General features: G+C 41.3%; 1 protein-coding gene across 1 annotated transcript in view; it reads right to left on the bottom strand.

Moving 5' to 3' along the window:
• DPP6 (dipeptidyl peptidase like 6) overlaps positions 1 to 23,430 on the bottom strand; it is a 417,816-nt gene that overhangs the window by 109,527 nt on the left and 284,859 nt on the right. Inside the window, 1 exon segment of the mRNA XM_036398554.2 lies at positions 11,669 to 11,721. Coding sequence (XP_036254447.1) covers positions 11,669 to 11,721 — 53 coding nt within the window.

Raw genomic sequence — 23,430 nt, 5'->3', positions numbered from 1 at the left:
ATGTTAAATGTCAGTAGTTTATAAAGGTTGAAGAAATGAAGACAGCTACAAAAACATGTGGGGACAGCAGAAATATCTCCTCTTGTAATCTGCATCAAGCCAGCACTGAATATTTTGAAAGACAACAGTCCTAAGGACATCAGCTCACAGTCTTTTAAGCATTTTTTATGGTTAAGTATAAAAAACTCTCTATCTAAACTATTTGTCTCAGAACCAGAAGCCAATGTCTTCACATCTACCTCTAATAACATAAAATCCGACAGCAGCTAAGACAGATTTCTTCTTCCTTAGAAAAAGGGAAAGAAAATGGAGAATAAAGTAAAGAATAAATTCAGAAGAGCAATAAACAACTGGAAACGTCTTAATATTAAGAGTTTTTGATGCATGATGAGGAAAGAAAAGCAAACTGGAGGAAATTTGCAAAACCAAATAAAAGGATGTAAAACATACAGGTTAATTAATAAATCTACAAAGAACCATAGATAAGGATATGGAGGAAGAGAGAAAGATTTCTAAGAGGCAGGAATGCAATTCCATGAGTAGCACACACACCATTTTAATGAGTTGTTTTTAATGACTTGACACTATTAAATGACTTGTTTACTTCAAAATTCACCAAGGAGAAGAGAAGACAGGTGCCATTAAGAAAATTTCTCCCCAGGAGATACAGAGCCCTGCTGAGACTCACAGTGAGATAAAATAAAATATCATACAAATGGGAATAAAGACTTGCCAGAACAGATAATCAAGAAATCATACTGTTAGAAGATGCAACTAAAAGAACACTCCTGGAATTCTAATAAAAGTGTTTAATTAGATGGGAAAGGCTCTTCCATTCATCTAGGCTCATCCACTATTAAATATTTAATTCTCACTCACACACACACATATTTTCTTTACAGCAATGTAAAAGAAAAAAATCTTTTCAATGAACAAATGTAGAAGGAGGAGATGAAAGTAATTTGAAGTTATTAATTTAAACTGCAGATTCACATCAATTCATTCAGCTGCTCTTAAAAACATCAGTGCTCACCAACCATTTTTTCCAGGATGAACTAATTCCATGGATTTAACGTATAAAAGCTATAAAGAAGGGAATCTAAAACATTTGTCTCTAACTTGGCAATTCTTTTGGATTCAGGCCAACAATTATGAGCTCAGAGGTCTTTTTTTAATGTAGTCTGCCTGTGTCTGTAACCCCCCCATCAATGCAATATTTGGTACTGAGCCTGCAAAACCTTGCGCTTCACTAATAGCACCTTAAAATCATAGAATCATGGAATGGTTTGGATTGGGGGGACTTTAAAAATAATTTATTTCCAGCCGCCCTGCTATGGACAACGACACAAAAACCAATCACTTGTCAGAAAAGGAGCCACCAATTTCCACTGGTAATGGTATAAAATGATGGCATGGACCTGCCCTTCTAGTCTGAAAGAAAAAGAGATTTAAAAGTGCATCAGAGACTGGTACAGAGCCCTGAGCTGCAGTGATGCAGGCTGCAAAACATTGATCAAAACCTCTGCATTTCCCCGAGTAAGCAAACAGTGGAAATGGACCTTGGGTACTGGTAACATTACTTTTAAAATGATGACATTATCATGTTTATCATGTGACCCCTCTAAATCACAGAAGACAGAGTGAATTTTTACAGTGTTTTTAAATGGAACTTTTGTTAGTGGAGTAATATTTTGTCTCCTAAAGAGACAATGAGAGGCGATAGCACTCAGGTGATAAATGCAACCACTTAAAAGCAATTTTCTCTTACTCATGTAATTTTCTTTTACTCCGTAGATCTTTCTCAGTCAGCTCTGACCTCAGCACTGTGCAAGGCATGAGGTAAGGCACTGGATTTACCAGGGTTTCATTAGTATTTTTCTACAGCAGAGACATAAAAAATAAAAATCAAAATATATGAATGCTGTAAAGAAAGCTAGTCAGAATTGCAGCTAGCCAAAGATCAGCTATTCAAAATATGGGGGGAGAAAATGCAGGTTGAAGAGAAATAGCTTGATAAGGACTGAGATGTTTAAGAATGAAGTGGGAAGGATGAGCCTGAGCAGCTCTGCCAATCTACAGGAAAGGATGTTTGTGATGAAACCTGAGCATTTTCCATCCAGCTGACCTTGTCTGACTTTCAAACCCTAATAAAAATATGGCACCGTGATGAGATGCCTGCAGAGAGCAATCTGGGATTATTAGTACATAAAATGAGATCGAGAAATGATCTCCTACCACCAGAGACAGCAGAAGGGCCTCGTTACCATGAGACTTCACTGGCTGCTGGGTCACACTTCTAATTGGGCAAGAGACTGATTCTTGGGCTTGTGCTCTAAAATAATAATAATACAACAGCCTGTGCTACTTGGTTTCAAACCAAACCAGAGTGACTCAGGATTCTCTGTTTTCTTTTTGAAAACTAAGTCCTTGAGCAAATCTTACTTCTACTCATGTCAGGAGGTCCTGGAGGCTTGTGTGTAGGTTCTCAGGGGTATTGAGACACTGTCACCCTGTTTTTTTTAAGTTTTCAAAGCCTTCTGATGTTTAAATTCTTGTAACGAACTTTCTCACACACTTTGCCTGAATACCTTATTGTTTTGCATTCTTTTATGGAAGACGAGAAATTTGATGGACTGTTGGTTTGTCCAGTGTCATTGGAGAGGTGGCACTGTCACCCTCCAATCCACGACCACTTTTGGAAATCTATAAATGTTAGAGTCAGAAATTAAAAGCTCTCTTTTTATGACTTAGAAAATCCAGTGTCCGTGTCTTTCTGTTTCGTGTCCTAGAGTGACAAGACACCTTTCTAAACAGCCTCTCCCCACACAGACTGTGTCATCATCAGTTAAAATTAACAAGGCCTACATTTATTTGTGCCATTATTTCCATTTCTTATCATCAGTGATGTGATCACTTTCACACACCACCCCACCACAATTAGCCTGGTTTTTGGGTATGGTTTGAAAGTGGTGGTAAAATACTCTCTTTTTCAGAGGACAAAAGCACCACTCTAGCTCTGCATTTCTGCCCCAAAATAGAGATGTAGAAACCTGAAGTACCCACAGAAGAGGAAATACTTGCATTTGAGAGGGGGTATAACATATAACATACATAACATATAATATCTGCTCTCAGGTGTCTGCATAAAGATCCCTTCATTCCTCTTATCTCCTCCTCATGTGTGACACAGGAAAGCAACTTTTTCTATTCCAGTCTTATCTCCTCAAATTTCTAGTGGAGCATTCAGTAAATGTCAGGGTAAGGGGTGAAGAGGCATCAGGGCTGGAGTGACACAGCCTGGGCTATCAGCCAAGTATTTTACACCTTTGCCACCAAGAGATTTTCTCAGTGGTCACTGTGCCAAGGAAAATTCTGGCATCCATTTTCCACCCAGAGGTCTTCTCTTGCTTTCCAAAATATCCCCTTACCCTTGTTCTCCATATGTTTTGAGCTCCATAGGGGTTCAGGATGCCCATTTTCAGATAAGAGGGCATTTTTGCTAAATTTGGCTAGTGATTACCTGAGGAGGGGTCACAGCACCAAGCAGCAAGGACACCAGGGAGCCCCAGGACGTGGTGGGGTGCACAAGAGGTGTGGCATGGATTGCTACACAATTCTCAGAGGTTGGGCACTGTACAGTCCTCAGTGGCTGGCACAGGTCCCTATATAGCCCTCACCATGTGACCAGAGCCCAGGACCAATTAAACCCCACAACAGGAGGAAATGGCCAAAATCTTGCAGGTTTGGGTCCTCAAAACCGACTTTTTTTCGCATGTCCACAAACAAACCAAGTCTGCTTTTTGTAGGATCATACTCTTTGTGCTGTGTAATCAAACAGCCCAGTGTTTAATGGGCTGAAAGTTTATCACCCAACCACAGCAAGGAATAATCCAGGCTCACCCTGCAGGGTGGCTCTGCAGTCCCACAGCAGTGGAGCACTAACAGCTCCCTGGGGAAACCTGTGTTTCTTGTTTGTATCCCAGTGGAAACTCCATCCAGGACCTTGAACATCAGGGCAAAAATGCCAGCAAGAATTCCTGATTCCCACTATGAAAATCCACCTACAATTTTATTCCTGGGAAGGTGATTCATGGAAGCAGTAACTGTACAGGCTGTGGTTAGTCAGTGCTATGCACCATCATTTCATAAATTCCCTTTCATCCACCTTTGTTTCCTTTTTCTGTCAAAATTCTGTACTAACTCAACCTTACTGAGCATGAAAGAGGAGGACTACGCATGGCAAGGAGCTGATTTTTGGTGCTGATTTTTGGTGCTGGAGCCCCCCAGCAGTGACTGTGCTTTGGGCTGACCACAGCCTGGGATCCAGAGGGGGTTCATTCATCCTGAGACATGAAAACATTTCCATCTGCAGACATGTTTCTCACCAGTAAAGAACATTTTATTCACTATTTAGACTTTAATAGGAACCCTGCCTCCCTTTCTGAGGGTGCTGTCTCAGAAGATCACAATGGGAGAGTTTCTTCAAACCTTTTTTCCTTTTTTTTTCTTTTTTGATGAGCCATAAGCTATTGACCTTTTCTGTAACATAAGGAGGTTGGTTTCTGGGCTTTTCTCTGCTAAAGTGCTAACATTTGTGTCTAACTATTAATTACCCAAGTTTTTTGCCTTTTTTTTTTTTTTAAGTCATTACTCTAATTCTTAATATCAAATCCTCCCCTCAGGGGACCATTCCTTATTATTATCACTATACATGGTTTCTAAGGTGTCCACCCACATCACAACTGATTCTGGAAGAAAGAAATGTGTGGTAGGAATTGCTTTGCCTACACAAGAAAGGAACATTTCACATTAATTAAAAAAAAAAAAAAAGCTGTGCAGTGACCTGCATGGGTGAGCAAGTAGCAAATCCCCTGGGGAAATGATGTGGTGTTGAGCTGCTGAAGTGGATTTCCTCCCACCAGCACAGCCAAGAGTCCTTCCTGAGCTGCCTCCCAGGCTGAGCTGCTTTCAACCTGCCACAGCTTGGAGCTGAGTGATGCTCAAATAGCAGCTTTGCTTAATGAAATGCTGGCTCTTTCTTTTCAAAGAGGCCCAAAATGTGTTCATAGGCAGAAAGCTGCTGTGTGATTTAACCACTATTCCAGTGATTTACAGAGTGTTTAATTCAGAGGATTATAAAAAGCAAGAAGCCAAACAGCTCCACCAGGGCTTGAGCCAAATGCCAGCAAACTCAGATGAAAAATTCCTGTCCACATCAGAGGATGAAAGGTCAAGCTCCACCATCAAGCTACCAAATGTAACCATTCCAAGTTTTCTGCTGTCAAAATGCAACTGAAAAAGCATCTGACATCATGAGGATGTTCTTATTTATAGTCTGGCATAAAAGCCACCACACTGTGCAGAAGTGCCTTAATTAACTATATAAACTATCTCAAAATGTGATAGAATCTATAAGATGAGAATTGTTAGAGAAGGAGGAGAGAGGAGTAGAAATAGCAGGTTCTTCATGAACTACAGAATATATTTTTTTACTTATTCAACAAATTTCACATTTTCATTTGGTTTTACATACCTTTTCATAAAGATTTTATTTCAACCTCTACAGATCATTCTTGGGGGAAAATATTCATCTGCTCTAAGTAAAATTTAATTAGCTGAAAACGGGTTTTATGAAATTCTGTACTTTTTCCTCTTAAAATAAAATGTGGGCACTAGTGCAAGTTTATAAATGTTAGAGTGAAATTGTGCAGCAGTCTGTACAACAATTACCACATTTTGCACCCATTGGTCAGCTACAATTTCTCTTCTTGCTTTGCAGATGGGGACACTGAGGCACAGGGTTTTTTAGTGCTACAGACTAACAGGCCAGATGGAAATAAAATAGAGCAGACTTGATCAATGGGCAGGTTTCTGAAGTAAATTCAGTTCCCTGAAGTTCTTTTATCTATGATTTTAAATAATGAATCACAATTTCTTTTTACTGTGAACGTGGAAATGGGAACACGTGCAAGGGTAAACTTCTTGTCTTTTGAAATATACAATAGGATACATACAAAACTGATTAAGTTTTCTCTAATTAACTTTAAAGCCCATTTCTTTCCTGCCAGTGGCTGGTGAAAAAAATAAAAAAAAAAAGGAGGCAGGAAGAACAGTGGGAGCTCTGCACAGAGATCTATAGACAGCACTTTGAAAATTTACTCCCGGTGAAGCACTGGCTCAGTTCCTCTCCCTGTTATCACTTCTGTGGATCTCCAGCACGTTTTGTGCACTCACTCCACTCCTGGGACTTCTCTTGAAGTTACTGGGGCTCAGCATGGGGCACTTGTGCAGGATTTTCCAGACCTGTAAAAGCCCTGGCAGTGCAGGCAGGAGGAGCTGAGCTCAGCTCCAAGAGCACTCCTGTTTGTGCTTGCCATGCTCCTCTGAGTCCAACACATAAATCCAGTGAGAAACATGGATTCTGCTTAGGAGTAACTCAACTCCCTCTTTCTCAAATGCATAATCAGTGAGGAGGGGGAAAAACTGCTGATTTTCTCCCTGATCCTGGTAAGAACATTTGGAAGCTCCCACTGACAAGTCCCAGCTGGATGTGCTAAGAGCTCCTACAAGGGGGTCAGCACCAATCCCTGACACAGGCCTGTGTCCACAGGGAAATGGTTCATGCAGAACTGGTGGGTGCTGGGAGGTCTGAAAAAAACATGTTTTATGCTGGGCTTTATTTGGTGGAATGCAAATACAACTGTAAAAAAAGTGTAACATTTCTGCTGGCCACAGCAAGAGATTAAATACAGAAGTATCCCCTTGGATATCCTATCCAAAATTAGCTCTTGCTTAGGACCTGCAATGCCAGATCACACCAGTGGTCCAGCAGCATGCACTGGTGGGAAAACACCTTAACACTGGTGAGGGAAATCCTGCAACTGGGTTAGGGAAACACCCTGCTCAGGCCCAGCCTGACCATAAAAACTCTGAAGTAACGAAGTTATTTTTCCTTTATTTGAGTGAAGGATGTGAATGATTAAGATAATTCATACTGGAGGCAAAAAAGAATAAAACAGTTTTCAGTGCCTAGCTTTCCTAAGTAGGTTGTTGCCTGTATGGCTAGATTTTTTTTATTTTCCAAAATTAGGAAAGATAATATTAGTAATAAATAAAAATAATATTGGTAAATAACTAATATTTTAAAATTATATAATAATAATTTTAATAAATAAAATAATCTTTATTAATAAAATATAAATAACTTTAATTAATATAATAACTCTAATTAATATAATATAAATAACTCTAATTAATGAAATTAATATTATTAACTAATTAAAAATTATATCAGTAAATAACTGTATGTGGAGCTGGAGTTCCACATTTCCCCAGCACCTTGCAGGAGAGCTCCTTGTTCCATGTCTAGCCCTGCATCTGCATCTCAGTACCTATAAATTACAAGCGGTTGGCAACTGCAATGCTGCGAGTGCAGCTGCGGGGTTACGAGAAGAGCCTTGCAGAAACATTTCTAACGGAGGCCGCTCTCAGGAGCTGCGTCTGAAAAGCAGCGGAGGGGAGCAGGGGGGCAGGACGGAGATGCTCAGCCCAGGGAGCGCAGGGATGGTTCCACTAGGTGGCACCCGGAGCCAGCAGCGCGATTTTGGGAGAGCAGCAGGAGCAGAGCCGGGGACGAGAGGAAAGAGGAATGGAACACAAACCCTGCTCGCATCACCCAGGAAAACGGGAACCGCGGCTCTCAGCCCCCGTGCAAGCCACGAGCCACTGAAAGCAGAAGGCAAATGAGCCAAAGTGTGAAAAATGTGTTTGTGATTCGTGTCAACTGGCAATGGAATGAGCGAATGCTTGTGTCTGCTGTGTTGAAAATAGAGACAAAGAAAGGTTTTGAACTTTCTGACCAAATAGCCAAATTGTCACAGACATATTTTATGAAAAATCATTTTGCCAGGATCTTTTCTCCTGAGAAGCTGAGAAACTTCAGCTTCCCCAGGTGTTGCTGCTTTGGAATGTGATTTGGAGAATTGTTTACCCAGCATGTGAAATTGTTTTTACTTGATGACCAATGACAGCCACCTGTGTCGAGGCTGTGAGCAGTCACAAGATTTTTTTATCATTCCTTTCCTTTCCTTTTCTAGCCTTCTGATGAAATCCTTTCTTCCATTCTTTTAGTATAGTTCTAATATATTGTCTTTTAATATAATATATATCATAAAATAATAAATCAGCCTTCTGAAACATGGAGTCAAGATTCTCGTCTCTTCCCTTGTCCTGCGAACACCACCACACCAAATAAAGCATTAAAATAAAAGAAATGCAGTGGAGTGAAAGAGATGAGGTAGCAAAGTGACTCGTGCTTAGAAAAAAATAGAGGAAGTTTTGGTAAAGCTAAGAGATATCACAACAAAGCAACTAAATGCTTATGTATAATAAAAAGTTTGATGCACTTGACTAAATCATGCTGCAAACAGCAGTGTAAGGCCTCCCTCCAGACGACCACAAGCAGGACAGGAAGCCAACAGCCACCTGGAAAGATTATGAAATTTGCTGATGCCAGTTTATTGATATTTGCTGATTTGGACTAACCAAGCACATTGGGAAATGCTTTGTAGGATAAAACCAGTATATATACTTTGCCTAACTTGTAAGTGGTGTGTGCCCTGAGTGGGGCAGTGACTCCCAGGCCACCCAGCACTGCTTGCTTGCTTTCTTTACAATAAAAGATATGGAAATAAAATTCAGATCGACTGTTGAAAATTTTAGATCAAAAGCAGTGGAGGGTTTTACCCCCAATTTACCAAGAGGCTGTGAGAAAGCTGAAAGAACAGAAGGGAGGTACTAAATCCGTGTGATCTCTTTCTGCTACCTCGGGCTTGTTTTAATATTTAAATCAGATCCTTTGAGTCTGTGTCAGTGGCATCTGTTAGTTGTCCTATACAGAGCCAGTGTGAGGAGTTTACTTTGGCAACAGCTCTTGTGGAAAAATGCTGCACTGCTGTGTAAAATACCATTTGGGAACATAGGTACTGAGGACATTCCCAAATTGGTTTGTCAAACTTATTGAGAGCTCAAAATGAAATCTGGAAAAACATTGGTATGAGCTCTTTTTGACTTCAGGCACAGCCTGAATCTGGAGAGCATGCAGAACGTGGCAAAAATAATTAGAAAATTCCCTTTAAAAACCAATTTATGCTGGCAGATTAATGGCATGTTATTTAAAAAGTGATGCCAGAGATTAGGTTAATTGGCTTCCTTATTAGTTAGCCTCAGCAGGGGAGTAGCAAGGGCATGAGGGGGTGCAAATTCTAAATTGCCAGGCCTTCCACATCATAGCTGAGCATGGGGAACAGGACAGAGAGAGGGAAAGGGACACTGTCACAGCCTGTTTCCAGGAGTGATGTCTGCTGAGCAGGAGGGACACTGTGCAGGGGACTGGGGCTGCTCCCCAGCAGTCACTGCCTCGGCTGCTGAGCTGGAGAGATGCCGAGGGCCACGGGCACACACCAACAGGGTGAAAGCTGTGCCTGCTTGCAGAGGAGGAAAAGCTGAAAACACTTTGTGAAAATGGCAAAGGGGTCGTTGCTCAGTGCTGAATTTTGTCACTCCTGTTATTGACAGGTGGAGGACAAGGATGGCTGCCTGTGGATGGCAAATTCATCATCACCAAAGAAGCTGGAATGTCAAACTGAACTGAACCTTGTGCTGTGCCCTGCCCTCAACAACCTTCATCCACAGATATCCATCAGAGCAATATTCCTGTGTGAAATGTTAAATAGGTGATGAAGAGGTTTTTATCCCTTCATCCAACAGAGGACCCTCTGTCAGCTGATGTATTTCACCACCTGTTACATCACGTTCACTGGTCACCTCCTAGACCTGAAGTAACTAAGTTTTCTTTCCCTTATTTCAGTGAAGGATGTGAATGACTACGAAATTCATATTGGACCCTCTTTGTTCATGCACCACCCTAAAATATACCCAGAGCTCCACGGTAAGGATGAATGCCCATGTCCCATGGAAATGGCAGAGTGCTGCTCTTTCCACCACTCACATGCACCATCATCACCTGGAAGGTCAATGAAATATCCACTGCACAATGTAGTTTACAATGCCTAAAAGCCTAAACTCTGAAAACCACACCTTTACCAGCAGGAGACTCAGTGATCCTTCCAGCCCTTCTTCAGCTCCTGGCCTCCTGATCCACCACCACCACATCATGCTGTGGGGACACCAATGCCTGATACACCTGTGTGCCCTCTGGTGTGCTCTCACTTTCCAGATTTGCCCTTTATGCTGGAAACTTCTCCTCTGACATATCCAACCCTTCAGTTCCCTGCACCACTGCCCAACCAAACACAGAGAGCAAGGGGAGCCACAGGTGGGTGCACAGCAGAGTTGGAGCTGGGGGGAACAAGGATCTGCTTGTCAGGGACGAAGAAGGATCATGCAGCAGCAGAAAACTTCTTGGACCACTGTATTGCTATTTTTAGCATTTCTAATACATGTTATGCATGATACTTCTATTTTTTCCACCTTTGTTTTGTCTGGAATAGAGCTGTGCTGTCAGTCAAGCCTTTTTTGCTCTTAGCCAGGTATGCTGCAGATACAAAGCTTATGTGCTCCTGCTGTGGCTTCATCCTGTTGCTGAACACTTTCAGCCCACAAGCTACTACTCAGATATATTGGCAGAAAGATGGAGTTTTCAAAAAACTAAGCATATTGAGTAAATTCCAAGAAAAAAGCCAGCTCAACCAACCAACCAACCAACCTACCAAGCAACTGACACAAAACAAAACAAAACCAAACAAAACAAACTGAAACAAACCAAAACAAAAACAAAAAAATCACATACATACACATACAAACCTACCCTCTCCCAAAAAAAGAAAAAAGAAAGCAAAAAACAAAGAGCAGATTGTGGCAGGGAAGAGGCTGAAGAAGTCTGGAGTGTGTCACATGGACACTACAGCTTTAACAGGGTTGGTGGTGAGAAATCTCCTAATTTCCATGTTCCAACCATACTTGGGAACAAACTGCAACTAATAAAAGCTAAAGAATCAAAGAATCCTACAATGATTGAATGGTTTGGGTTGGAAGGGACCTTAAAATCACCCAGTTTCAAACCCCCTGCCCTGGGCAGGGACACTTTCCACCAGACCAGGTTGCTGAAAGCCCCACCCAACCTTACTTTGAACACTCCCAGGGATGGGGCAGCCACGATTCCTTTGGGCCAGGCTGCACAACATTCAGAGGAAAGAAATTATTCCCAATATTCAGTCTAAACCTGCCCTTTTTCAGTTTGAGCCTTGTCCTAACACTGCACTTATTTTAAGTCCCTCTCCAGCTCACTCCAGGCCCCCTTCAGGCACTGAGAGGCTGCAGTAAGATCTCCTCAGAGCCTTCTCCTCTCCAGGGCTCTGGTGAGTGGCCAACCATGGCTCTCAGCCAGACAGCACCACATCCATATTCCAGACAAAAACCCTGAAATCTGGAATATGAAATTCATGTAGTCTGGCTCTCTGGGGAAGCTGAGTGCTTCTGTTTCCAGACTTCCTCACCTTTTGCACAGCATACAGCTCAGTGGATGCTGCAGCTGAAAGCCAGGCCATTGCAGAGGGCTGTCACAGGCAGCCATTTGTCACCACACACATTGTTTTGCTGGATTCTTAATGGCTGAGTTTTTAAATGAAGACATTGAAAAATTGCTTACCCATGAGGTATTTTGCTGAGGACATAATACGCTGTATATGAATGCTGATACACCTGCAAAACAAAATTAAGAAAAAGACAAAACAAAACAAAAAAAAGAGATTAGTAACTGCCACCTGTGTTAATAGAGCTCTTTTTTTTGCAAAAAAACAGTCTAACATTTGTGGCTGAGAAGCTCTCCTAAACACTTCAAAATGTGCAGTAGGAAAGAACAAAGCACGAATGCACTTGGAGCTGTTGTGTTTCCCTCCCTGCACTTTGTGATGGTGCTTGGCAGAGCTCACACACCCAGATGCTCGGTGTGGTTGCCATGGCCACCAGGTCTTTGATTAGACTGGGGGCACACAGGATCTGCCAGGGCTAAATTTAGAACAGCCATTAATGAGGACACCTTGGTCAGCTGGAGACATTCTCCATCATTATAACCAGACACAAGGCATGGGGTGTTTTGTGGCTTTATTTCTACATAAATAAAGCAGGGAGTGGTGCTGGGTGATATCAGAGAGGGTTGTCAGGTCCTGTCAGTCAGGAAATAAAACTGTATTCAGTCAAGGCATAAAGTTGACCTCATGTTTGTATGACCTGCTAAGTTGCATCTTCATAACAATCTGTGCTCAGTGGACCTTGAGGAGGAGCTGGGCAGCTTGCACAGCAGCTCATCCCACAGGGGACAGTTTATTACTTATTTTCTAAGTAGTAAATAATAACAGCAGAGTCAATGCCAGTGATTTAAGTGGTGGTGATTTTGCAATGGTGACAGCAGTCCTTTACAGTGATCAGGAGTCAGGACATCAGGGTTTAAATATGAATAATTTTATACAGATTCATACAGGGCATCACTTTTTGAAATTCTGTCCTGCTACTATATGCAACTAAATAAATAAATCTCCTAGAAATCCAAATTTCATTTGGCTTCTACTCAAATCTTTGAACCATTTTTGCTGTCCAGCAGCTCTCAGAAAGTATCCTGTCCCAGAGAACAAATGAGAAATATCTTGAATACTTGCTTCACTAAGCAAGTTTGATGAAAGTTATTTTTTCCTAGGCTACTCTGGTTTTACACATTTTTTTTTTTTAATGCTTATGCCAAAAAAACCATGAAATGTCCTGGATGGTGCTGGGAGCCCCAGCAGGGGCCATGCCAAGCACATCATCAGTACCACAAGCAAGCATCACTCGCTCCCTGCCCCTCTGGAGGGCAAGCCTGCAGAGTGGTGTCCAGAACAGCCCTGCAGCTTCTGGGCTCTCAGTGAAGAGGCAGATAAACATGAGGCACATCAATAAACACAAGGCACAGCATCCTGCAAATATCAAATCAAACTCCTCTCTTTGAAACCGAGCACTGAATCCTCACACTACTGCATGAGCTCCCTGAAAAACAGGCACAGAGGTGACAGCACTGGATTTCTACCTATGAAATGCAGAAATTGATGCTGATTGATGTGATTTCCTTCTTGCCTGTGCAATTCACTCCCTGCATTGCAAGAGGGCACATCCCTAAATCCTATCTACTTTCAGCATTCAGATCCATAAGGACTCTTCACACAAGGTGATTCTCTGGTGGGTTGGTATCAGGGAAGGTCTTGGAATACAAGTGAATTCCCCACAAGCCAGCATTTACTTTAGGACAAGTGTCCTTTTTAGATCCACCTGTGTCAGATGATGTCAAATAAATTACCATTTTCTCATCCTCACCCAATCATACCAAAGAGCTCTTGAATCTTCTGATGTTGATACCTGAGACCTGGCTGATGCATGCAGCCTTAGAGTTTATTCCAGCTTTGATGAAGTCCTAAAACTGATATAATTCCTTAAAGAGAAAGCACTGGAAGACTGAATCTGCCTGCAGATCTGAAAAACCTGGTAATACATTGTCACTGAATACTGAGACACTTTGTCTTCCAATATCCTGGCAGTAGGTTGGAGAAAATGATGTAGATATATAAATTCTGACCTGAGGCTGGGATGCTTGGTCATGGTTATAGACCATGCTGTGTTGTCAGATAACAGAGAAACAAGCCCCCCAAAATGAGTATGAACAGATGCCTTCAGCAGAAAATCAAAAAATGTGGCAGGCTGGAGGGAAAAGATACAGCCAGGGGAGTTTTGAACAGGACACCTGCTGATGTCCTTGCTTGTGGTACAGAGTCCCACAGCCCTGCTGGAAAGCTCAGAGCTGTCTTAGACACTGAGGCAAAACATTCTCTTTGCTGGGAGAGCTTAGGACTGAGGAAAACAAAAGTTGCAGGACACTCAGAGAGCTCTTTTATTTTCTGAATGTCATTTGTCATCATCTTGGGTCTTTGGCCAGACTCTAAAATATCTCACATCAGCTGTGCTATAGTATACAGACTTCAAAGGCTTGCAGCTGGCAGAGTTCACTAATAGGAGAAAAAAATTTCTCAGATAAATCCTTACAATGTGTAGGTTTGCTTATGTAAAAAAGATCTACTTGTATGAGCAAAGATTTCAGGATCAGACATTTATTATTAACATTACAATTGTTAAGGTCACAAGCACATGCAGCTCAAAAATCCCTCTCAGCCCAACTATTTCAAACCTATTTGGAAAATACTCTGCCAGCAATGGCACTAAGCAGAGAAGAATCCAAGAGAAAAATCACTTTATGTCTCTCTGAGAAATTAAATGGCAGCTTTCCTCTTAGATATGCAAACTAAATGAAGTTAACTGAACTTTTTGAGAGAATGACTGCTTGCTTAATATCTTTACTAAGCTGGGGTCGAGATGAATTTGGCTATTCACTTAGCAGTAGGGAAATCCCACAGCAGGGAAAAGCGTAGGGAAGAGATGAGCATCCTTCCCAAATCCAAACTAAGCCTCAGAGAATGGAGAGTACTTAAAAGTCAATATTCACTTCATTAATCCTGTCTGCTGCTGAGGCTTGGCCAACAAAAATAGCTGTATAAACTCCATGTTCTCCTTTTCTATCAAAGGGTGTGCTAAAAGCCATTGACTGATTTGATGCTCTCAGCCCTGATTTTTAGCTGGATTCCAGGAGCCTTACAGCTCTTCTCAGCAGAGAGGCATATCTGGGGCTAGCAGAGGTTTTGGCAATTGTTGTGCTCTGTAGACTCTGTGTGTAAAACCATCCCACCAACATGAGTCAGAGCAGGTTTGGGAGTGCTCTGAAGGGCTCTGGGTATCACCACAATCAGGTCACAGAAGCTCCCATGCCAGCTGTCACCAACAAGTGCTGTAAAAGTCATTATGACAAAGCCATTGGGCCAGAAACACTCTCCTGCTGGGCTTCTCATGCCAGGTCACAGCACAGATCTTGTTTACTTTCAATCTAAATTATGCTCTGCAACATGTGCATGTTTACACTGAAATCATACAGGGACTGAGGGACAGATCTATCTGTTCCACTGAAGTCTTGGAAAGGCAATTATCTCTCTAAAATTCAGAAGAATTCAGGGCTAATTATATGTGACAACACCTTGTTGTGTAGCCACTGACCTCATTTTATGCAACCAACAGGAGAAACCTGGACCTGGTCAGATGAGAGCAGGAATGGAAACACTGCAGCACATGGAGCAGCAGAGAAGGACATGTGCCTCTCTCAGGCCACCAAATTCCAAAGAAACAGGGTAATTGTGGTTCCAATAAGGTACAGAAACAAAATGGAAGAAGCAATTTCTGTGCTCTGTCACTACAGAGCAAAGTGTGGTGAATGGCAGTGTCTCCTTGGAAACACTGGTTTAAGTGCTCTAAGGACACAGGTCCTTGTCCAGCAGGGCTCACTGAAATAGAAACTATCTGTTATTTAAGCATAGAGTAGATTTGGATTCATTTATTCATTGTGACTCTTCATATACTTTAAATCAGAATCCATAGCCCTTGTATTTGCCCCAGAATAACTGCAGAAATATGTGACATACATCCAAGAAATTTGTGAGATGGGTTTTCAGCACCTTATGGCTGGTATGAAAGATTGCACTACCTGCTGAGGGTTTATCCCAAGCATCAGTAAGAAAGAAAGGGTTTAGTTTACACTTCCATCTCCTGTCTGTGGGTTTCTGTCTCACTTTGTGGGCTGATGCCAGGCCAGCACCAGCAATAATCAGCATTTATAGAAGGCTTTCTTAAATGTTTGCATGACAAGGTGCTGAATCAATACAAAGAAGAGGCACCTCAATTCAAGGAGGTTTACAAACAAAGAAAGGGGGGTGAAAGCTCTTGGAAGAAGGCTCCCCAAATCAGCCCAATCCACTCATCTTCCAGCAGGCTTTGCTACCAAAAGAGCTGATTTAGGATCTTACCACCCAGTGTATAAAACAGCTCATGGATCTGGGATTAAGCCCAGGGACTGGCTGCCATGAGCTCATTATTGTTACTCACTTGATAAACACAGAAATAAAACATGCTTTGCATCCATTTTCTAAATGGCTCCATTGAGCCCCTGGCCCTTTGTACAGTAGTGTTATTTACATTAAAGAATTGCCCAGAAAACTCACAAAAAAATCCCATAAAACTTAGAGCTCACAAGGGACCAGTACAGGGCAGAGCAGAAATGCAAGCTGTTTGCAGCTTGCAAGGCTAAGTACAAAATTTTCAATGTTTAGTGTCTTTCTTTTTCAGGAACCACACATTTAATCCAAAAATCCATCTCAGCCCTCCCAAATAAAACTGAACATACCAAACAGTCATCAGAAAGAAAAATGTACAACAGTTTGCTAGAGCCTGAAAATAGCAAGAATATATTTTAATGTGATTAATCATAAAGCACCCAGAATTTATCTGAGTAAAATCACTCATTTTTTATTCTGTAGCAATAAAGTATATCAACAAATAATAGATCCCCTCAGGATTCTTAACAGACCCTGGTTGTCTCGAGAATCTATCTGCTTTTACACTGTGCAGTAAGACAGTAAAAATATATCACAAGTGGCTGGTGAAACAGGAACTGCCAGATCCATTTAAAGGGTTTCCCACAAAGAGTCTCTAAAAAGACTTTTGCTGGAAATAGATTACACAGCCCATTTTCCTACTTATATGAGCAGACAAATCCCCAAATGCACATATGAATGTCAAGCCAATTGAATAATCCCAAGCATTTGACATAATTACATATTCCACCTTTCAAAATGGTCCTGGCGCCCTTAAACAGTAACTAACAGTGTGATGCAAAATATGCAGGTAAAAGATGATTTGCCATTTGGCCTTTAGAATCTGTGATATTTAACCAGGCTCTGAAGCTGACAGATTAACAAGGAAAAGGAATAAAGTAGAATGCAGGAAGTCTGCTGCTATGCATTGGCAAATAGATCGTGTATTTTGTACCTTGTTTTCTCACAATGGTCTGAAAGGGAGGGGAAAACAAGTTCAGGAGGAAAATACCAAGCAAACATTAGCCAGAGGTTGAGTTTCCTTCTCCTGCATGGACACAGCATGTGTGTAAAGGATACCACACTGTTACATGGATTCTTCTACTGTCAGCCACCAATAAGCAAATCTGATGCTCATTCACTTCACAGGGTAACTGTGTTGTTCATCAGATCTGATCTTCCAGGAGAGGAAAGGATAATTTTTTGACTAAAAATATCTCACTGCCATAATCTGTTTTGGTAGTCTGTGGAGGATTAAAGCAGGTCATTGTACTTGTTTGCAGAATATTCTGTATCTTTTATGAAAGTCAATATTAAAAACTGAATTTTCACTTATGTGTCAACATCATTTGCCTTGATCAAAATTCTTTATGATACCATTGGTTTCACTGAACCCTTCGGTTCTGTTGAGAAGAAATTCTTTAGTCGTGACATGTTGAACTGGCCCTCCAAAAGGATGAAAAATCCATTCCTGCACTTGACCACCAACTTCTGTATAATGTTTTGTTCAATTTTTTTGCTTTTATTCTCCCCTCTGTTTGTGATTTAGAGCACAAGGGGTTACCTCTGGCTGAGGCATGGTTGGTTAATGCTCTTTTCATTTTTCCCCTCAGTGGAGACAGAATGGTCAGCAGTGCTCTCCTCACCCCAACTATTTTTGCAAAGGATTTTATTTTATTGCTAATAGGCATTCCATAGTAACCAGCTTGGAATTAGATTCTCTCAGAAACATCATGCTATCTTTTCTTTTTGTGTCACTGCAATAAAAAAAAGAAAAAAACAACCAAAATCCATACTGGTATTTTGTACCCTGCACTCACTGAATCTTGATTGCTTGCAAGAACAAAACAAATCAATAAAGCTGTATAATTTGAGGTGTCTTCAACATTCTCACCTTTCAGATTCATTGTGATACTGACCTATTTTGCTTTCTTCTGAGACAGCATATTCTCTTTTGTCCCTGCATTGAATTATCCCTTTATACTTTATCACTCCTCCAGTAGAGTCTCATGCTGTGTGTCAACCTGCTTGCACAGCCCTCTAAGGAACTCTGCCCATTTCTCTTCGTGCTTCCAATAAATTAGAAACCCCATAATGAAATGCTATCTAGGAGCATTTCCTGAGCATTGCTTCAGCTGGTAGCCAATACCCCACAGCTGTCATCAAACACCTGATTTGGGATGCTCTTGCCTGCTGTGCTGCATGCAGCTGATCAGCCTCATGTGTGATGTGCTCACAGCCACAGAAATGGCTCTCTGGCACTGCTGGGACACTCCAGGACAGTCTGGGGAGCTCAGGGGAGGGCAGAGATGGGGGGAAATGGGTTTGAGCAGGAAAGGTGATGAGAAGGGGTCTCGGAATCAATCAACATACAGAGAATTTGGCAACTGGTTGCCTGTGCTATAATAGTCTCTGTATTCCAGAGGAATTAATTTAACATTTGTGCAAAAGGAGGGAGATATGGACTTGGGGAATGCATGTATTAGAGTTGTTAAGGGAAGTAAAGCTTTTTCTTGCAAAGAGGGGGGAAGGATCCTGACCCAGCAGTGCAGCTGTGCCTGGGTGGGGTGGCACAGCCAGCACTAACCTGTCAGTGCCTCAGAGAGAGCCAGCAGGTCTGTGCTCACCTCAGGCACACCAGTGAGCATCAGTGAGCATCATTCCACTCATTTCCATACAGGAAATCAGCAACTGGGTGTCTCCAGAGTCAGGAAGAAACTTTAGCATTTGATTAGGAAGAAGGCAGTAATACAAGAGGTAGTGGATCACCAGGACATGTCTCTATTTTGCAAATCTTTTAACTGTTTAATCTCTTACAACTGAAAATTAAATCATTGTCCTTGTTGTTTGAAGGGCAACCAGGACATCTCTCCAGCCCTGCAGAGTTGTGAATGCCCTGCCCCCCACACCAGAGAGGCTTCCTTGGAGAACAATCTCACATCAAGGTGACATCAGGGAGGGACAGCACATTCCTGCCATGGGGACTTGGATTTTGGAAGCATTTATAACCAAGCTGAAGCTGATTGTGGCGGGGTCATGCACCACAGGCAGCACACCTGGTTAATATGCAAATCTCTGCCACAAACATCCACAGTCTGGGCTGGGATTAGAAACTGACTTTCCAAGCACCAAACCAAAGGTCTCTGAAACATCAAAGCCAAGGAATTATTGCAAATAATCTCAAGTTTGCAAATCAACCATAAATAAAGAGTGGTGGCAACATCCAGCACAGCAATGGATGGACTGCCATGCTGTAAGAGAATGCTGCTAATTCACCTCCCACAGACTGATTATCTATCTCAGTTGTTTCATGATAATAATTCTTTGTTAAAAGATTAGTTTTCAAATTACACTTTTGAGAGCCTTATAGTGCTGCCAGCGCCAAAAGGGAATTTTGAGGCCAGCTTGAGGATTTATGACTTTGTGACAGCAGCAGGGTGGAGTGGATGCTCTTTTGGTTGCAAATGCAGCTCCAGAAGCAAGTTAGGCCACAGGTATTAACAGGCAGCTCGTGTGCCAGCTCTCACCCCTCAGAGAGTGTTAATCCAATCTGCCAACTGCTGCTGCTCTCTAATGCAGCTCTGCCCTGCCAAGCAATTACAAAAGGCTCCTTTTGCTCCAGAGCCACCTGTCCCTCACAGCACTTCACTGGCACCACAAAGCCCTGCAGTCACTGGATTAAAGGACAACAGCTATGTTTTTAACTGGTAAATCAGATGGGGGCTGCAAAGCACTCCGTGGGGTTTCTGCACCAGCCTTTGTGCACTTGTTGATGCTCAGGTTATTGGGAGGTAGCTGCAATGAGGTTACAAGGAATTATGAATCAACGTTATCAAAAATGGGCTCATTCTTTCGTTATCTTTTTAAATGTTTATCAACACTCACATCACAGATAAGAACTCCCAGGTTTCCTCTCTCACCCTCTATTCAGAACTCGGAAATGAGAATGAAATTATCTAGTACATAGTTGTGATTCTAACACACCAAACAATATATCTAAGGAACAGAAATAAAAGATAAAGTAACATTATTATGTATTATGAGTACAAAAGTACCCGGAGGTACTTATGTATATATATATATATATATATATATATATATATATATATATATATATATATATGTATCCTTCTAAATAAAATATTTAGAAGGACATTGCAATTACCCCAAATGCAGGAAACAAAAAACACTTTCAGATCCATACAATCACACCCACAGAAACACACAGCCATGGTTCTTTAGGAATATTTGGGATCACAATAATCCCTGTATTGGGCCAGACCCAAAGTCCATCCAGCTCCCTTCCCTGGCTCAGTGGCCCAAAGCCAGCTCAGACAGAAGACAAGAGTTATCTGATTTACAGACTTCCTTTCCCAAAATACCTTCCCAGGCTCTTGCACTTTGCAACCTGGAGTGTCTCTCTTTGCAGCTGTCTGCCTTGAGGGATGTCCCTGCTGCTGACCTCTCCAGACATTCTTTACAAGCATTTCCCCTTTTTGCCCCTACAAACTCATGCAGCAGCTCCCTTTTCCCAGACAATGGTGCCAAAAGCTTGTGTGGGTTATGATTCCTCTCAGCAGTCTTTGATGTTTATTTTAGCCTTAGAATTACTCCCTGAATTATGCATTTTATAGAGGCAGCCTGGGTTAGCTGGTGGAGGTGGGAGTTTCCAGGGTTCACATCCACATTCACTCTCACCTTCATTGTCTTTGGAGCTGCGAGTCTGGGGGCTGAAGGACAGCATGAGAAATGAATGCTTAATGCAGCTTTTAATGAAACATTAGATAATGCCTGCTTTCAAACAAACATTTCTTGAGCTGTGTGGACACTGACTCTGGAAATATTCTAAAAGCCTCTTTTTTGTGAAGTTTACAATGCAAATGGTAAAGCTTTAGAGCAATTATGGAAGAATCAAAAGTGCTGAATGCTTAGTATATCTAATTAATTTCTTCATTTTTAAATAATTTGCTTTAGAGGCAGAAATTTACAACTACAGAACCACAGCATATGTTCCTTCTATTAAAATTTACTCTTAACATGTAAAAATTTCTTTTTCAACTGTAGCAGCTGAGAATGTGAATACTACAAAGAAGTTAGCCTTGGCATTGGAATTTTTATAGTTGGTCCTAGGCTCAGGGCACTTTTAGAAGACTCAGAAAAGAATCTGAGACAAGAAATATGAGTCTGTCAGAAAGCATTGGAGAGCAACAGTTTAAAAGCAGTGAAGTGGATGTGAAAGAAATGAAAATATTCAGATGTATGCTAGGAGACTTGGTCAAAAATCCTCTCCCCCTTTAGTGAGAGATTCATTTTCCAGTTCCATATGAGATCAGAAGACTCAGAGCTGTACCTCAATGTACACACAGATCTAATTCACTGGAAGAGACAATTCTATATTCTGACAGGAAGAAAACAAACTCAAATCACACAGAAGGCAGGAAAGACATTTTCTGTGTTATCTTTGTGATGCTGTGGGCAACTTCCATGGGGTAAATGGTCTGTGGTGATGAAAAGCATCTTTGGAAAGCAGGGGGAGAGCAAAAGGGAGAGGAGGGGGCACAGAACCTGCCCTGCTCCTTGCCTGCTGCAGAACCCTCCACAGCCCTGCCACCAACAGCATCTCTCCTGCACACAGAAATATGAGGACTCAAGCATTTAAAGACATGACTAGAGCCCTGTGATTCCTCTCCCTTTTCAAGAAAGAGCTTCTTTTGAGCAGAGAATAGAAGAAAGAAGAATAGAAGATTCCATTTTCAAATCTGGGTCATTAGCTGCCCAAGGAGGAACATTAATTATTGGTTTTAACATCAAGCTGGTAAAAGCAGAGTTCTGCAGGCAGTTAAAGAGATAAAAGGCACTTGTTCAGGGTAAACACGGAGAGCCACTCACTCCTTGGATTTGGGATGTAACTCAGCTAAAGAGGAGAACATTTACATCAGAAGATTTGCATTTCTGAGTACAGGAACTTCATTGGGGTGCCCTGCATAGCAAGAGCTGTTTTTCCAGAAGAGGGCACTAAATATATATATATTTACTATTTCAGTGAGTAAAAATTAAAAAAAACCAAAAAGGACTGGAATCCAGAGGAATTAGATTATAGACTGCTTCATATGTAGAGACACCAGAATAAAATTCTTTCTAGTTTTGCCTTCTGAAGCTTTTTAAATCTCTCTTGTTTTCTCATTTAGTATGCTACTCCTAATATATTTCTTTCCATACTATATTAAAATAACCACCTATACTCATGACAATCCAGCACAAACCAGGATGTTCATTGTCCCTAAAAACTTAGGAAGCAAATTTTTGCTAAAAAGCAGGAACTCATCTCTAATGTAATTCTGAATTCTCCCTATGTTGCAAGGAATCTAATTATTTGTTAGATTTTTTTTTTCAGTAATTTTCATACTGGTATTAATTTCATTCCTCTTAAAGCAAAGTTACCCCATGTTTCACTGAGATAAATTCCCATACACGTGCAAGAAAGAAAACTGTGATTATTCTAATGCTGTCCATCTGATTTTGACTGTCTAGGAGACCTTGTACACTATCTTATGAAGGCTTTAATCAAAAACAAATTGAAATATGTTTTTAAGACATTTTATGAATTTTATTAGTACATTAACCTCTACCACTTTGTTCAAGTTAGCTCATCTATACACTTAGAAAAGGAAGCAGAATGAGAAATACAACCTTATGCAAGCTAAGAAAAATTGTTTATTTCTGTATCATAGTGTTTTGCCTTGAGGCTTTTTTTCCCCCTTCCCTGCTTGATGAAAATCTCATTTACTAAAGAAAATATTTACAGAGGAAGACTGCTGATCGCTGATACTGATACATAATACACCTATGTACTTTTGCATGACAGGCTAATTATTCCTGAGTTTGGATGCTCCTCTAGTCTCCCCTGGAACTGTGTGTTTCCTTTGCAGGTTACTGATGTGTATCTGTGCCTGTGAATAAATGCAGGACACAGTTTATTGGCCTTTGCTACACAAGCAAGGCTGTCCAACTTAGTCTTAAAAACAATTTTGCACTCAGTCATGTTTGTGCAATTTCTGTTGATGTCTCCCAGCTCCATTCAGGAGGCTTTGGGTTTAGTTCTAATTCAATTTATCTGCATTATTAGGAGAACAGAAAGGGTTTAATCCATTGTTTTTAAGAGGAAAGCAGTTTAACCTCAGCAGCTGAAACCAGCAGACTCTGTTTTTAATGCTCTGCATTTCAAGTTTTGTTGCAACAATCAGACTAAACAGTCCCGGGAGTGGAGAGAATGGAGACTGAAATTGGGGTTTGGTGCAGTTTTCCCAAAACCATTGCTATGTAGGGAGCAGGCAGCAGCAGAGCTGGAATGTGGGGATGGAGGACTGCAGGCTGTGCTGAGCTTTGCTTCCCAGCTCAGGCAAACACATCTTGTTGT

This window comes from Molothrus ater, chromosome 1 (assembly GCF_012460135.2).
Source record: "Molothrus ater isolate BHLD 08-10-18 breed brown headed cowbird chromosome 1, BPBGC_Mater_1.1, whole genome shotgun sequence".
In the NCBI taxonomy this organism is placed as follows: Eukaryota; Metazoa; Chordata; class Aves; order Passeriformes; family Icteridae; genus Molothrus; species Molothrus ater.
The sequence above is the reverse complement of the archived record's forward strand: the minus strand, read 5'-3'. Positions and strand labels throughout refer to the sequence as shown.